Source organism: Rattus norvegicus, chromosome 14 (assembly GCF_036323735.1).
Source record: "Rattus norvegicus strain BN/NHsdMcwi chromosome 14, GRCr8, whole genome shotgun sequence".
Lineage (NCBI taxonomy): Eukaryota > Metazoa > Chordata > Mammalia > Rodentia > Muridae > Rattus > Rattus norvegicus.
In genome coordinates, this window is record NC_086032.1 from 11976269 (window position 1) to 11990769 (window position 14501).

Sequence of the window (14501 nt, forward strand, 5' to 3'; positions counted from 1 at the left end):
CTTTGGGACCTGCAATCCTTCCTCTGTTTGACTGTTAACTACCTTAATTCGAGGTAAACTTATCTGCTTGCACTTACAGAGAGAAGAAAGAGAGGCAGGCGGATGACACTAACTGACATATTCTTTACCCGCGGAGTAACATGTATCACGCTCTCTGTCAGATTGTTGATAGGTACCTTCTCTGAGCTGCAGTCGTCTCAGACTTCATTGCTGGTTCCAACAGAGAACTGCACAGTAAGGTTAAGAATTTTCTTCTGTAGGCCTTTTCAATATGTCTCCTCCCTCTCTCTCTCTCTCTCTCTCTCTCTCTCTCTCTCTCTCTCTCTCTCATTTAGAGCCTGTCTGCAAACTTTTTGGATTGCAGGGCATGTTTAACAACTATGATCCTCTCGTACTTCATGCTGACCTTTTGAAGTTTTAAAAGCTCAGTCTCTCTCTATAAGGTATACAGACCCACGATTGCAGCCTTGCAATTTCCTTAGAGTTCATGTGAGCTTAGGAAGGATCATTTCAGTCCTTCAGTTCATAATTTGCACAGATATACCCTGGTGGCTGGGGAGACATCTGAGTACCTGAGGCTCTTATCCTCCTGTCCTTTTCCAAATTCTCAGTGAATGGCTTCTTTTCCCAGTGTTTCCCTGATAAGAAAATAGGGGAGAGTTCATCACCACATAGGTTTCAGTTGACTAATTCCTTTGATCTGTGACAGGGTATTTCCCACATTTGACAGGTTCAATGTTACACTTAGTGACACTGTTTTATTTGCAGAATGTTTATTATTATTATTATTATTATTATTATTATTATTATTATTATTATCATCATCATCATCATCATCATCATCAAGTAACTCTACCTCCAAAGTAAATTATTTAAATGTTTGAGTATCACATAATAAAGAGTGTATCCCCTTCTTTTGCTAAACATATTTCGGAGGCAATTAATCTCTTAAAAATATAGCCATATAGGAATACAAATACATGCAATAACATTTTTAGAATAATATTATTTTCCTGTTGCCTATATTTTAGTTTATTAATTTCCCTCACAATGACAAACATTTGGATTATTTTACATTTTGTTTGCATTTTGTCTTGCATTACTTTTTTATTTTTCTCTGTTTGTTTCTTCCTGTTGCATCGAGTGTATGCACATTTTGTGCATACCTTTGCACATTCATGGAGGCCAGAGGGTGACCACAGGCCTCTTCCTCAATTACTACCCACCTCAGTCTTAGAGTCAGTCTCTCACTGAAATTTGGGCTTACCATCTGATTAGACTACTGCCTAGTGAACTCCAGAGGTCCACTTGTTTGTGTCTCTTGACCCCTGTCCCCCGGCTCTAGGGTGGTGAAATGCACTACCAGACCAATGTTTTCTAAATGTATCTTGGGGAGCCTAACTCAGGTCCTTATGCTTGAGTGGCGAGCACTTTACCGACTTGGCCATCTTTCTCTACCTGTATTTTATATATAGTCTATTGTTTTAGTGGTGCCTTTTTATTTTTAATATTAACTAAGTCATAATCCAAGATCTAACTAAAATTAGGGAAATGTAAATTATTTCTATACTACCTATGATATAGCTAAAAAGCAAAGAGTAAGATCCGCAGAAATCTGTTTTGACTGCATACGTATGTAGTGCATCTTCTGGGTATCTACTCCCCATTATCATTTATTATGAAGCATAGCAGGGGCTTGCCAATAAGGACTTCCAGAAATCTGTCAAAATCATATCTATATCTACACGTAAACACACTCCCTCACACACAGAGATATTCTCTCTCTCTCTTTCTCTCTTTCTCTCTCTCTCTCTCTCTCTCTCTCTCTCTCTGTCTTTTTCTCTTACACACACATCTTGTGTTGCAATTACTAGCCTAGAAGGATCATCTCATCTCTTACTATGGCCGATGGTTTAGATGTTTCATTCACTGCCAACTACATGCTTAAATTTCAAAACCGTCACTAAACAAAACATTTGCAAAGTAAGTATTACTTATATTTATAGAGTTACAAAAAATTTCACAGGTACCATGACAGAATGAAGAGACAGTTCTGAAGGTAAATTTTGGGCAAACAGAAATTCCTTTAGTAGCATAATTATGGTCTATATTAGATGGACATTTATAGATGGAACTTCAGTTAGAAAACTGTAGAATTGTTTTTCAACTCAAAATTCTTTCAGTTTTAGGCAACCTCATCTCTAGTTCATATTCTCTTTATGGGGATGGGGTATATTCATTTTTCTTCAGTGTTGTATGACCAGTTACTCCAGGAAACTGGCATTTAAAGGGTCTTTGTGTTCTTTGGTCCCCCAAACATTAGTGCCTTCTTGAATGTCCCAGCTATGATCTCTATGTCTATGTGTCTGTGTGTTTGTGGTTTTGTTTGCTTGATTGTTTTTAATCATTTAAAATTTGGAATGGTGTTTACTATTGCACTGTGCATGGAGGTCTAGGGAGGTCTGTTTAGAAATGGAGATAAACGTAAATCAGCGCCTCTCCTTTGAAAAGTCTCACTAAAGTGCAGTTGTTTGCGTTGGCTTGTCGATGGATGTTTATGAGGCAAGCATAATCCTGTTATGGTTACAGCGGTGAAATACATCCTGTGCCGATAGCCAGTAAAGGGCCACGCGAACACTGACGCTGGTGGAATTTCAATGCTCCAGAGATAGGAAACACGGTGTCTGCTCTTGTAAATGCTGTGGCTACTGACCGCAGTGAAAATGGAGGTGAAATCAGGTTTTAAATACTTCGAAGAAACCATATCTCCTGAGACAAACACGCGGGTTCCCACTGCTCTCCTGTTCTCCTGTGTTGCTTTAGCTCCCTGTAGAACAGTTACGTTTCCGATGTTTTTCTTTTAGATTTCTTATTTATTGGGAAGCCCAAGAGAAGGGGTGTAGCTAATAATGATTTCTGGGAAAGTGTCAATAAGATAGGTCCTCACTCTGGAGATTTCTAGTTATTACCTGAAATATCACTTGAGCACCATTAAAGCTGTCAGGTCTGACTGCAAGTTTAGCCTTGTTACCATTTGTTGTCACTGGTATTTTATTCACGGTACGTTCTTGCTTGGTTCATTCTGTTCCTTCTTATGGTAAGCATTTGTAATAGAGTAAAACTTCACATGGACTCTGCTTTAAAGGGCAAGTTGAGAGAGAATGTTAACACATTTCCAGATTAGTTTTTGAGGCAGAGTATCACACACCCTAGATAGCAGCTGTACAATGGGTGCGTCTGACATTGACCTTGAACTCTTGCTCTTTTTGCTCTACCTCCAAGTTCTGGGTTACAAGTGGGCACCACCAGCCTTGCTATATTCCCAGTTTGTGATATTCGTATGGGGCCTTCTGTTTCCTAAAATTCAGTACAATTAGTCCATGTTCATTCTTCTGAATCAGCGGACGTATTTTCATAGAAGAATAGCATGGCTTCAGCATTCTGCATGTCTAAATGTCAGGTTCATGTTATCTGTGTCTTTGTAATTCAGGTTCAGTTCACATAAGTCATCATTTGGCATCTACATAGTACTATCTGGTACTTAATTCAAGGCTTCCAGAACAAAGGAGGGAAAGTAGGTGTGATGGGGCCTCTTAGAGGTTAAAGAGGTCTGTTGTTGGAGGGTTGTGAAGCTTAAGTTGCACTGGAATATTCTTTATGATTCTCTATGATTGGGAAGTGTGAGAATGAAGAAGTGTGCATTAGTTTATGCTTGCCTAACCTACACTATTTCTAAAGAAGTATTGAGAGAAAGTGTACACTAAAGCTTCAGCAGAAGAAAAATAGGGCAATGATTATGAGCCAAATTCAAGTTCAATCACATCAGAAGATGCACTGTAATAATAACTTGTTATTTTAAATTACCCTGCCCAGGAAGAGCTCCCTACAGCCTAGGCAGAAAGGGAAAAGGACTAAGTTATATGGTTGTCTCTGTGTAACAAAGGGGAAGCCTGTGAGCTTAGCCTAACCTTTTCCCCAGCTCCAAGAAAACTGATTCTTTAATATCATCATCATTAACAGTAATTATCTAAACTCCAGTCTTCTTCCTATATTCCCAATGGTCATACAGACTCTTTATGTTAATAAAACTTATAGAGATAATGTTGTAATATTGGAGATCTTTGAAGACATTTGTAAGAACTCTAAGGATAAAACAACATAAGGTCTGGTTAAATTTCTGTATTATTAGTCACTGCCTTAGTTAAGGTTTTATTGCTGTGAACAGACACCATGACCAAGGCAAATCTTACAAGGACAACATTTTATTGGGGCTGGCTTACAAGTTCAGAGGTTCAGTCCAGTATCGTCAAGGTGTGATCATGGTAGACTCCAGGCAGGCATGGTGCAGGCAGAGCTGAGGGTTTTACATCTTGAAGGCTGCTAGTGGAAGACAAACCTCCAGGCCACTAGGAAGTGGGTCTGGTAACCCACACCCACAGTGACAGACCTATACCCACAGGGCCGCACCTTCAAATAGTGCCACTTCCTGTGTCAAGCATACGCAAACCATCACAGTCATCAAAGTCAAGTTTTAGTACAAAAAAATCTTTTGTTATAGACTTATAAGTTTCAAGCCTTGGGTGAAATTGTGTTTGAGACCTTTAAATGGACCACCCAAAGCCCTGGTGTCTACTGGGTAAGTGTAGATTCCACAGTAGTTTATGAACCACAGGATGAAAACACCACTGATGGAGAGAAACAGTTGGCTAATATTTCACTTAGTGCCTCCTCCTAAAAGAGAGTTTTGACAGTTGTACATGAATAACAGATTCTTAAACTATTTTGCTATGTACCTTTGAATATTTTGCATTATTAATTGAACAGAGAAACACATGCCTTAGTTAGCAATGTGGCTAAAACATTTGATGCATAAAAACTGCAGTCTCCCTCTTCCAGATAGCCATAATGAAGCACCAAGGTATAATTAGAGTGACCATGTATTTACGTTCATATCAACAATCATATAATCTTGCTAGATGCCTCAACAGCCTTCTTATCAATGATATTTTACCCTGATATTTAGGGTAAATATGAAGAAAAACTTAAAAACGAAGAAAAACTCTAGATTGTAGCTATTGCAGTGTTAACTAGAGATCATACATTTACAGAACATGCTGAGTGTAGATTACAAGATTTACTAGTCGATCAGCTGATTCCACACACCTGCACCCTTGAGCTGACATGCGATTCAGACAGGTTCACCCTGATGTTAACTGTCAGATGCAACCCAGACAAGAGAATGAACCCACCACATGTGGGATGATCTCTGACAGAGCAGTTAATAGTGGTTTCCAAAAGCAAAACATGAGTAGATGTTGGGGTTGGCTTTTAACAACCTATAAACAAATAGTACTGTAAAGAATTTTAATCGTAACTGACCTTATTTTGGGGGGGGCTGAATTAATTCTTCGAAAAATTAATATTTCTTTTAAAGTGGCTAAATATACAAGTGTACAGAATGTGTAGTAATGAAAAGTAAGAGGCCATGGACAGTCCCACTACTCACAGCTGACTGGTAACCTGTCTGCTAGTCTTTAACTTTACAGACACATATTTGCACGGTTATGATCATGTATACATAAAAGTAGGCATTCTCTTTTAAATACAATTTTCTTCATATTTTAAAGATTCTTATTTAGTGGCCATGCGGTATTGAGCTAGATGAGTCATAATTTGTTTTCTGAATGGTTGAGCAGAAATACGAATTGAAATTATCGCTTTCCTGTTGCAAAAGTCCTATGGCGAATATGTTAGCCATTTTGCTGCTTTGCAGTCCTAACATGAGAGCCGAGGGGTGGTGGTAGTCGTCCCGAGATAAAGTATTGTTTTCAGACCATTTTTGCATAGTCGCTTGCCATATAGATTTTTCCAATTTATACTTCTATTTAAATGGTATGTTTGTGTCCTTGCCGTAGATACTCAGTAATTAGATAATGTGTTCAATATAAGGTAGCGAAGAACAGTATGCCTTAAAAGAATGGCGGTTTTATTCCTTTAAAATTACACCTTTTATTAGATAAATAATGCTGACCTAGAAAGATCGTACAATATGATGTCAGTTATCGACATAGAAACACCTTCCTTACATGCTAGAAACATTTATTTTAGGTTGATTGGGAATGGTATGGTTTGGAATTAATTTGCCTAATTGATTTCAATTTATTGAGAAACATCCAATGACTTAATATCTGAAATATCACATTGAATTTATACTGTAGCGTTTGAATGATCACAGTGAATTTATAATGAGATATACTGTAAAATACTTGCAGAAGGTCTAAAGGCCTAAAGTCACTGGTAAATTTTTGTTTGTCCTCCCCAGATTTGGTTTCTTCAAATATTTGGAAAATTCTACCTTTAATATTTTCCCATGCAAAATGAATAAATTAAATCACAGCTCCCTGGATTTCAAGGAGTTCTACATCCCCAAAGCAAAAGAAAAAAGTGTATTCGTAAATCATGTTAAAAATAATGAAGTGTTATGACATGAATATAACTTAATTTTTATTGACAAGTATTATTATCACTTAAACAGGACTCAGTCATTCGTAGGTCATCAAATTCAAGTTGGTTGTATCAACACATAAACATAAAATATGGGTACTGTCCAAGGCATCAGAAAAGAATATGTGCATTTCATGGACTGCTAGAGGATGACCCCAAATCCAGAAAATTAGTTAGATAACTATTGACACAGAAATTCAAAAACCAAGAAAATTAAGTTATGTGCTCATAGTAACAAGAATGATATATGATATATGTCATGTACTGTTATCTGAAACTTATTCCACCTCATTCAGATGCTAGGCACAAACCAATAAAATTAGTATTTGAAGATATATTGTTGCTTCCGAAATCATGTAGAGGACAAAACTTTGATGGACAATTGCCTTTTAGCAGACATTGTGAAAAACTCTAGTTCTCTTCGTTCTTTGCTGTTTTCTGTTTTCAAAAAATGTCTGAAATCCCTAAATTTGTTGGGCAGTTGTGTTCCAAAGCAAAATGGACAAAACCCCAACCTTTTATGTTCTAACTTCTCTTCTTCCACAATATTTTTTAAGTTTTTTGAATTTCCCCCCATTCCATGTATTCCAAATAAGTGCTCACATTATGGGAAACTAGCATGAAGAACTTTGGAGAGCAGATGTAACAGCAAATGGAAGTCTTAATTGCATGATAATTCTGGCCTAAACAAGGAGAGAGTAGGCTAGATTTGGCCAGTGGAGGACTCTGGACAGAAGTCACGTGTCACAGTCAACAGTTTTATAGGAAAGGGGGAGGGGAGAGTCTTTATCAACAATTGGATGTTTTGTTTTCAAATAATTATTGGGTTAGTAGATTATTCTATAAATCAATGTATCTACATGACCTTCACTCAAGTGTTCAGAAACTGGGCTGGCAAATACTCTTTAAAAATACACAACCCAAGTAAATAGTCTTAATATCTATAGAGGTGTGAGAGGTGGGTCAGCAACCTAGGATGTGATCCAGAATAAGGTACAACACAAAGAAAGCATCTATATTCAACCTCAGGTTTCCTTGCCCTTGGTTTTAATGACCTCTTTAATATGCTCCTCATGTATACATTTTAGAATCGCTGGATCGCATAGGAAGGTCCGTCCATTTTACTTCATCACAGAAATGTACAAGGTGACGTTATTGATAGTTTGATTTCTATGACAACAACGCCACATTTCAGACAGCACTCTGGATGTTTGAATTCCATGTTGATTTTCTTTTTTGGCGTGGGTTTTAGCATACCATCAAATAAGTAAACTTTCTGGACACAATAAATAAAATAAAATGAGATAAAACCAGCCATATCGTCTTGAGCCAGGGAGAATGATATGACTTTGTGACGGATGTGGACATTGTTCTGGGCTTGGGTACCATTAGCTACAGCTTGCTATAGAAAGTAGATGTTCCTTGACTTTTAAACACCTGCTTCATTATTTCACCATGGATTTCCTTCTTCCCTCAGGGACGGTGCATAAACTTCTCCCGAGTTCCACATCAATAAGACGGGAAGCAAGAAGAATGAGAAGAATGAGAAGAAGACAGCGTTTCTTCATGATGCTGATTTCCAACAGAATGGACAGTCTAGTGCATCTCGGAAGCTCTTGGGACAACAGCCCATTTTCTCTCTGTCAGGAAATGTTTCCTCTGCCTTCTGCTTTCTGTACACCAAACATTTTCAAACACTTGTTCTGCCATCGACAAGAGAGTTGATGAAGGTCGTCGGGGATAGCCCATGACTCACGACACTGAAAATCCCAAGGAATGTTAATTTGCATGCTACAGTTTATGCAAAGCTCCTTTGACTGTGTAGGAGGACAAAGCAGACACTTTGACGATGTGAAGATACCAAAGCCAGAACTACACATCTACCAGCCACGAAGGTTTGCAATGGAGAACGGTACTTTGGACATGGACGTGTGGCGCATGCGCTTTTGTTTGGCCCGATCTTTAGCTACAAGCAAAACATGAAATTTCCCACCAGGCTAAACAGATAATGGAGCCCACTGCCTTGTAGCTATGTCAGCGAGCAAAGCCCTTCCAAGTTGTCCTCCATTACTTTGTGCCTTACAGGAAATTTCTGACTAGAAGATCTTGTCACCGTTACACTGAAAGTGCTCACGCATGACAAAATGTAGGCGAGACGCCCCAAGGTACTGGATGCAAGCAGGACTTTGCCCTTTAGTTTCCCAAGACACCTTTCTTTCATTATGCACTTGAGACAAGAGAATTAATAGAGCGTTAATTCCACAGGAAGACCGCCTCTAACCATAGACCTGGAGCACACAGCATAAGGACTTGTGATTCAAGACCTTGTCCCCAGCCTGTGTAGATCCCCCTTCTCAGCGTTTGGGTGTTTAGCCGTGCGTAAAGCATTAGTATCTGTAAACACAACACCTAGGTGTTTGTTTGGCTTTTAATTTAAGGAAGCTGTATCCACAAAGCTTCCGCTCAGGGTTTTCTCCTTCCTTCCAGTCTCCGAGGGCTCTTCAGCGTCACAAGCCAGCAACTCTCTTTGCATGAAAATTTCAAAGTTTAATTAATATAATTAAAGGCAACAGCAAGCACCAGCCTGTGAAGATTTTGCTCATCTTTTTTATGCCTTTTGACATTGAATGACCTATCACTGTGTGCATGTTACTTAGCGATCAAGGAGCCGCGCACCTCCGTTGTGATTCAGCCTGGGAAAGAGACCTCCTCCCTTCAGTTTATAAATTAAAAGCAGGAGGGGCGCCATCAGAAAGCGTCGACAATATACATACTATAAATTTTTTAGAAATATCAACATCGTGTCACATCAACGATGCCAAATTATGTTAGCGTGAGCAGAAACACGGTGGGGGAGGAAGCGGTAGCAGCTGAAGGAAATAGCTCAGATAATCCAGTCACTTTCGATACTGTACTTCAGATGCGAAATGGATATTCGACTGGAAACCTGACAAAGCGCGCCTGCTTTGATGTGAACTGGTATAGACAATGACCAGCGGCCGGGTCAGTGGGATGTCTCTCTGTGAGCACGAAGGCTTAGCAAATGACACTAAAAATAAGTTCAGCCACCGTCACTTGGGAAGGGAGAAGGCGAACATTTCATGTTTGGCGGGCATGTGTGTGCACAAGATGGAAAGAGCGCTTTAGAGCATCCTCATCTAATTACCCACGTTGTGCTCTCCATGGTAATTTCCAAGGACCGCAGTGATCCTCTTCACTGGCGTCCGGGTCTGTGGCACTGCTCCAAGAAGCCTTACGCGCACACACAAATAAACAAATGCACACACACACACACTCTAGCTTCGATCTTTTTGCGCTACCTTATTTATGTCACCGACTGGCTGGATCCAGAAGTCACACCTCTCCATATTAGTGAATAAAAATTTTACCCGTGTCTCTGGTGATTGGTTTCTTTAAGCTCACATAGAGCTGACACTTTCTTGGGTTGCACACACAACTGTCCTGGTTAGTCACAAGATGGAATTCTATTCCATTGTAAAATGTCCAGTGCGTTCACAGTTGATTCACGGTTGGTGCTATGGGAATAATCTGTCTGTGCACACAGAAGGCTGCTAAATCTACCCAACTCTTCCTGTAGTGAGCCTTCGTAGACATTTGTTCTGTGTCTGCCTCGAAAGCAGGACCTATGGCCACTTTCCCCAAAAGGCATTTTATTTCTGATGCGGGCACACCCATTGGAGATATTTTAAGAGCCTCAGAAATTACTACAGAAGTTCTGTCTGTGTTTCTTTGGTAACCACTTCAAATTTCTACAGAATCGTGTAGCATATTTGCACCACGAGGGATGTAAACAAACCTCTGCCTTTAAATGGCAAAATAGCTTTCTTGGGATTCGCTGCACCGGCTGGAGATGTGCAATAAAAATACAACAAAGAGCTGTAAATGGAGAGGGCGGGTCGCGCGTCTATACTTAGACGGCAAAAGTATCATTCGCAAGGTTCAGAGACAGATGGAATTTCATTGCCCTTAGAGTTACGAACCAGATTAATGTTATGCTTTAATCGCAGATCTAAGCAGAGATGAGAAGAATTTGTTTTTAAAATTCATCTTCTTGGCAAAGGACATGGAGAATCTCTACGCAACACTATTCATACTTAGCAGTAGCTCCTGTGCGATTGATCTGGACACGGTGTCAGTTGAGATCTCCTCCTCTGTGTAAACACATGAGTCTTGTCCATCATCCATTTGTGTTGCATAAGGTTGCAGAAGCAATTAAGTGGGAAATGACTCCTAACTTATGTGTCTCCTCTGCCTAGAAAGAAAGTTTTGAAGGCATCTATATATATTTCATAACAATGTCTGTTCTTTATGGATTTGATCCATAAATATTTATCTATCTGAAAACTTTGATACTTGGAATGTTTTCCGTAAAGCATTTGGTGCTCCAAGAAGAAACATTTGGTGCTAAAGAGTCGCAGCTCTGATGCCTTCCCCCAAGTTAATTCTATTTTAAAAATTTGTATTTCCTTCCCAATGAAATGCAGAGTAAAACTTGAGAGTCTCCATTGACTAGGGAGCAGCATCTGTCATCTATGGCTAATTACTATTTTGTTCAGAGTATATAAGGCTTAAAACCTTATATTTCACATTGTTAAGAACTTTTTCTTATATTTCCCATGAACTTTGTCCTGATGATTTAAAAAACAAACCACTCACTATTTTTTTAAAAAAATAAATCCTTATCGGATGTAAGTCCGATGAGTGTCTCTATGAACTGAAGTTCATTAGCTGAGTGCCTCTGACTCGTACTTACTGTTCAGAGGTAGACTAATTTCTTTAAGATTGAAACACTATCTGTATTGCAGTGAGCGATTTGATGGAGACATTCCTAGTTGATTGGCTTACTGATATTATGTTTGAAACCTCAGGAGACAAAGTATAATAAGGTTCTAATACAAGTATTACAATTTCTTCCCTTTTGTATTCTGGGCAACTTTTATTAATTTCCATTCCTATTGTATTAGGAAATTTATTACAATTTAATTACTACTCTCAAGGTGGTGTGTATACACACGCAGGGAAGATGTATAACACACACACACACACACACACACACACACACACACACACACACACACACTTTAAGTGCTTAGACTAATCAGTATATCGGTCGTACAGTTAAAGCCGTAGGCTCACAGAGCTAGAAAGTGCTGTCTGTCGTCAGCGTAGCTACAGTGAAGTCTCATTAGATTAGTGTTGTCTAGTCAATTTCTACGGAATATTCTGAGAACGTTTTAATTTTAGTATATTTCTATATTTACTAGAATTTTATTCAGTCAATTGGGTAAAAGAATGAATAAATTTATTGAAAACTCATAATGTGGCAGGCCTCTTGCTGTTTTGTAAAATATATTTTTGTACTCCTGCCAGAAGAAAATTCCAATATGAAAGTACAAGGTATAGCACGTACATCTCTATATAAATGTTCTTGTATACATCGCTCTACTCATTTCTCAGATTGGAAAGCAGATAGGGAGGTTCTACAAAGACACCTAGTGAGCAGCTGACTGGCTTGCTTGAGAGGCCAACCCTTCAGTCATACCAAAGGTTCCTCCCAGTTCTTAGGGTTGCATTAAAATGAGGAAGTTTTCAGTATTTATATGAAATTTGTCATGAGTGCCTTCTTCCTCGTAAAGTTAGGTAGTATTAACTCTGTAAACTGCCAGTTTAGTTATGGAAAAGACACTGAACTATAACGTATAACTTGACAATTAGTCATAATGGAGCAATTTCTTAGTTAATATTTTACAGGAGAATTTGTTAGAGCAACTGGTGCTATAGTCAATGTATGACAAAAAGTCTCTGAAGAGGAGCAAAACATCATCGACAAATGTATTAATACAGTCCGTTCTGGTCTTATGGTCTCACTGGGTGTCTCAAATGCTCACATAAAGAGGCAAAAGAAAAACCCTGTTTTGAAGTACTCATGAGATAGTTTATGTATTACAGAAATTTAAAATGTACACTTTCCCCCAGTCAACACTGGACAAAAGACAAAGCAAAACAAATAAAGATCACACTTAATCAACAATAACTATGCCCATGTTGTGTTGCCCATAGCACATAGTGGGAACTGTTTTGTTGAGTGATTTAGTGTCTGGGATCTGTGGTCCATTCACATAGTGAGCCTTGCACAGACTTGGCCTGGTTTTAATGCAGAGGATTATTGTAAGAATTCCATGCCTGCTAAATCCTGTGTTTTGTCTTCTAATCATTGTAAAGTTATTTGTATCTCCGATGAGTTATCTTTGCAAGATTGCAAACCTTAGTCATAACGTAGACTAACGTTTAAACATGGCTAAAATGTATATTTAAGTATGGTCAACCTAACTAGAAATATTAGAAACTATTAAAAGTAAACACGTCTCCTTCAAGAAGGAAATGACACGATGATGACAACAATTTACATGTGAACGAAAGGGACCGAGGACTTTCAAAGCCAGAGTTGATTAAGGAAGCTGTTGAGTCATGTGCTTGATTAGGACCAGGTCTAAATCTCATGGCAGGCTCGTGGGTTCCACCATCTGATTTGTAACAGTAACCAGAGAAAAACTCAGCATGTGAAACTAAACTGACCAGTTCTAGCAGATGACATCCATGAACGAAATTTTGACTTGAAACATTTTCTGATGTGAAATCAGACAGTTACCATGATCACGCTCAAGTTCTCTTCAAGTTCTTTTACTTTTTAAAACATCTTTTTAATTCTAAAAGTTTCTGCTAATTAAACAGAGCAATGACAGACCTTCGTTTTCTTTAAATACTTTGTTTGTGTGAGGCTGTCACACAGAAGGAAGGATTACATTTTAAACAATATGCTCAAGTGTAAAAATCTTCAACAAATTCTTAATGTTTTTTTGCCGGAGAAATTTTGAGGAGTTTTGTAATAAGCATCTTGAGCCTCCTGTAAGGAGAAAGATATTTCAGGAAATTGGAAAGAATTGTAAATTAAAGAAGCTATTGGGGACTGCATCATGACCTATAGTGTACCTCTGAGGAGATTCAGTCGCATACAGCACAACACTAAATAGAAATTTATTGAGGCCTCCTGGTTGCCTAACATCACCAGACCAATGCTTTCAAAATGGAAGTTCTCATCAAATGACAGGGAAAAGCTGATTCACTGGGCTTCCTGGATTCATACAGTGCATTTCTCAAGTTCCTCACATAGGGCCTAATGAACAGGCTGGGGGTCAATTTTCTTTAAAAATATTTCCCGTAGCTTCAAATATCAGTTGATATATTTCACCTCAAGGTTATAGTCACATATGCTTATAATTTCTGGCTTTGAGAAACTAACTCTCCATATCGACTAAACTGAGCAGAGATGGCATATTTCCCTTACCCATGGCTACTGTACTAAAGTTCTACAAATTTAGTGTTCCAAATAGAACACGAATTTATTTTCTCCCTGACTTCCTTTCTTTGCCCTCCTCAGCTTCTATTGCCGCCTACAATCTTTGGCTTCATCTGCCTCAAAGCACCTCACACCAACCTCCTACAGCCATCACAGCAGCAGTGTCTCTGATCTGCTGGTGCCATATGGAGACCATTGCAACCGTCCTGTGTCTAGTCATCTAGTTCAGCATGAACGAGCCTATAGGCTTCCCCTCCCCATACAGAGACACAATCATTAGCTCCAGGAAGACACGAATGTTGGGAGGGTCATTTTTTAGCCCACTGCAAATTAAAAAAAGTTTCCTTTTTAAGTAAATTATTATTTTTTTACCCACCACCATAAGAAACATGCAAGCTAGGCTCAACTTTCCGTTTTAAATCCACCCCTATGCAAATTCATTATCTTGCTATGCCAATATTGGAGCCAGGAGAGAACTCTATTTGTCCCCATTCTTTGATTCTGTGCGTTTTGTATTTTACTTGAGGCTTCATACAATGAAATGGAGCTAAGGGTTACACTACTGGAACATGTTTGCCAGATGAGAGGTCTCCCAGGAGATGCAAACATGTGGTCAGAG

At 38.8% G+C, this 14501-nt stretch overlaps 1 protein-coding gene across 2 annotated transcripts in view; it reads left to right on the top strand.

Annotated features, from left to right (window-relative positions):
• Positions 1–9898, top strand: part of Antxr2 (ANTXR cell adhesion molecule 2) — a 140393-nt gene extending 130495 nt beyond the window's left edge. For both annotated transcript variants that reach the window (XR_010057380.1, NM_001398916.1), the window contains one exon: positions 7982–9898. Coding sequence is in view for 1 of the 2 variants with exons in the window: in NM_001398916.1 (NP_001385845.1) it covers positions 7982–8020 (39 nt within the window). In the remaining variant the exon portion in view is untranslated. The remainder of the gene's footprint in view (positions 1–7981) is intronic.
• The last annotated feature ends 4603 nt before the right edge of the window (positions 9899–14501 follow it).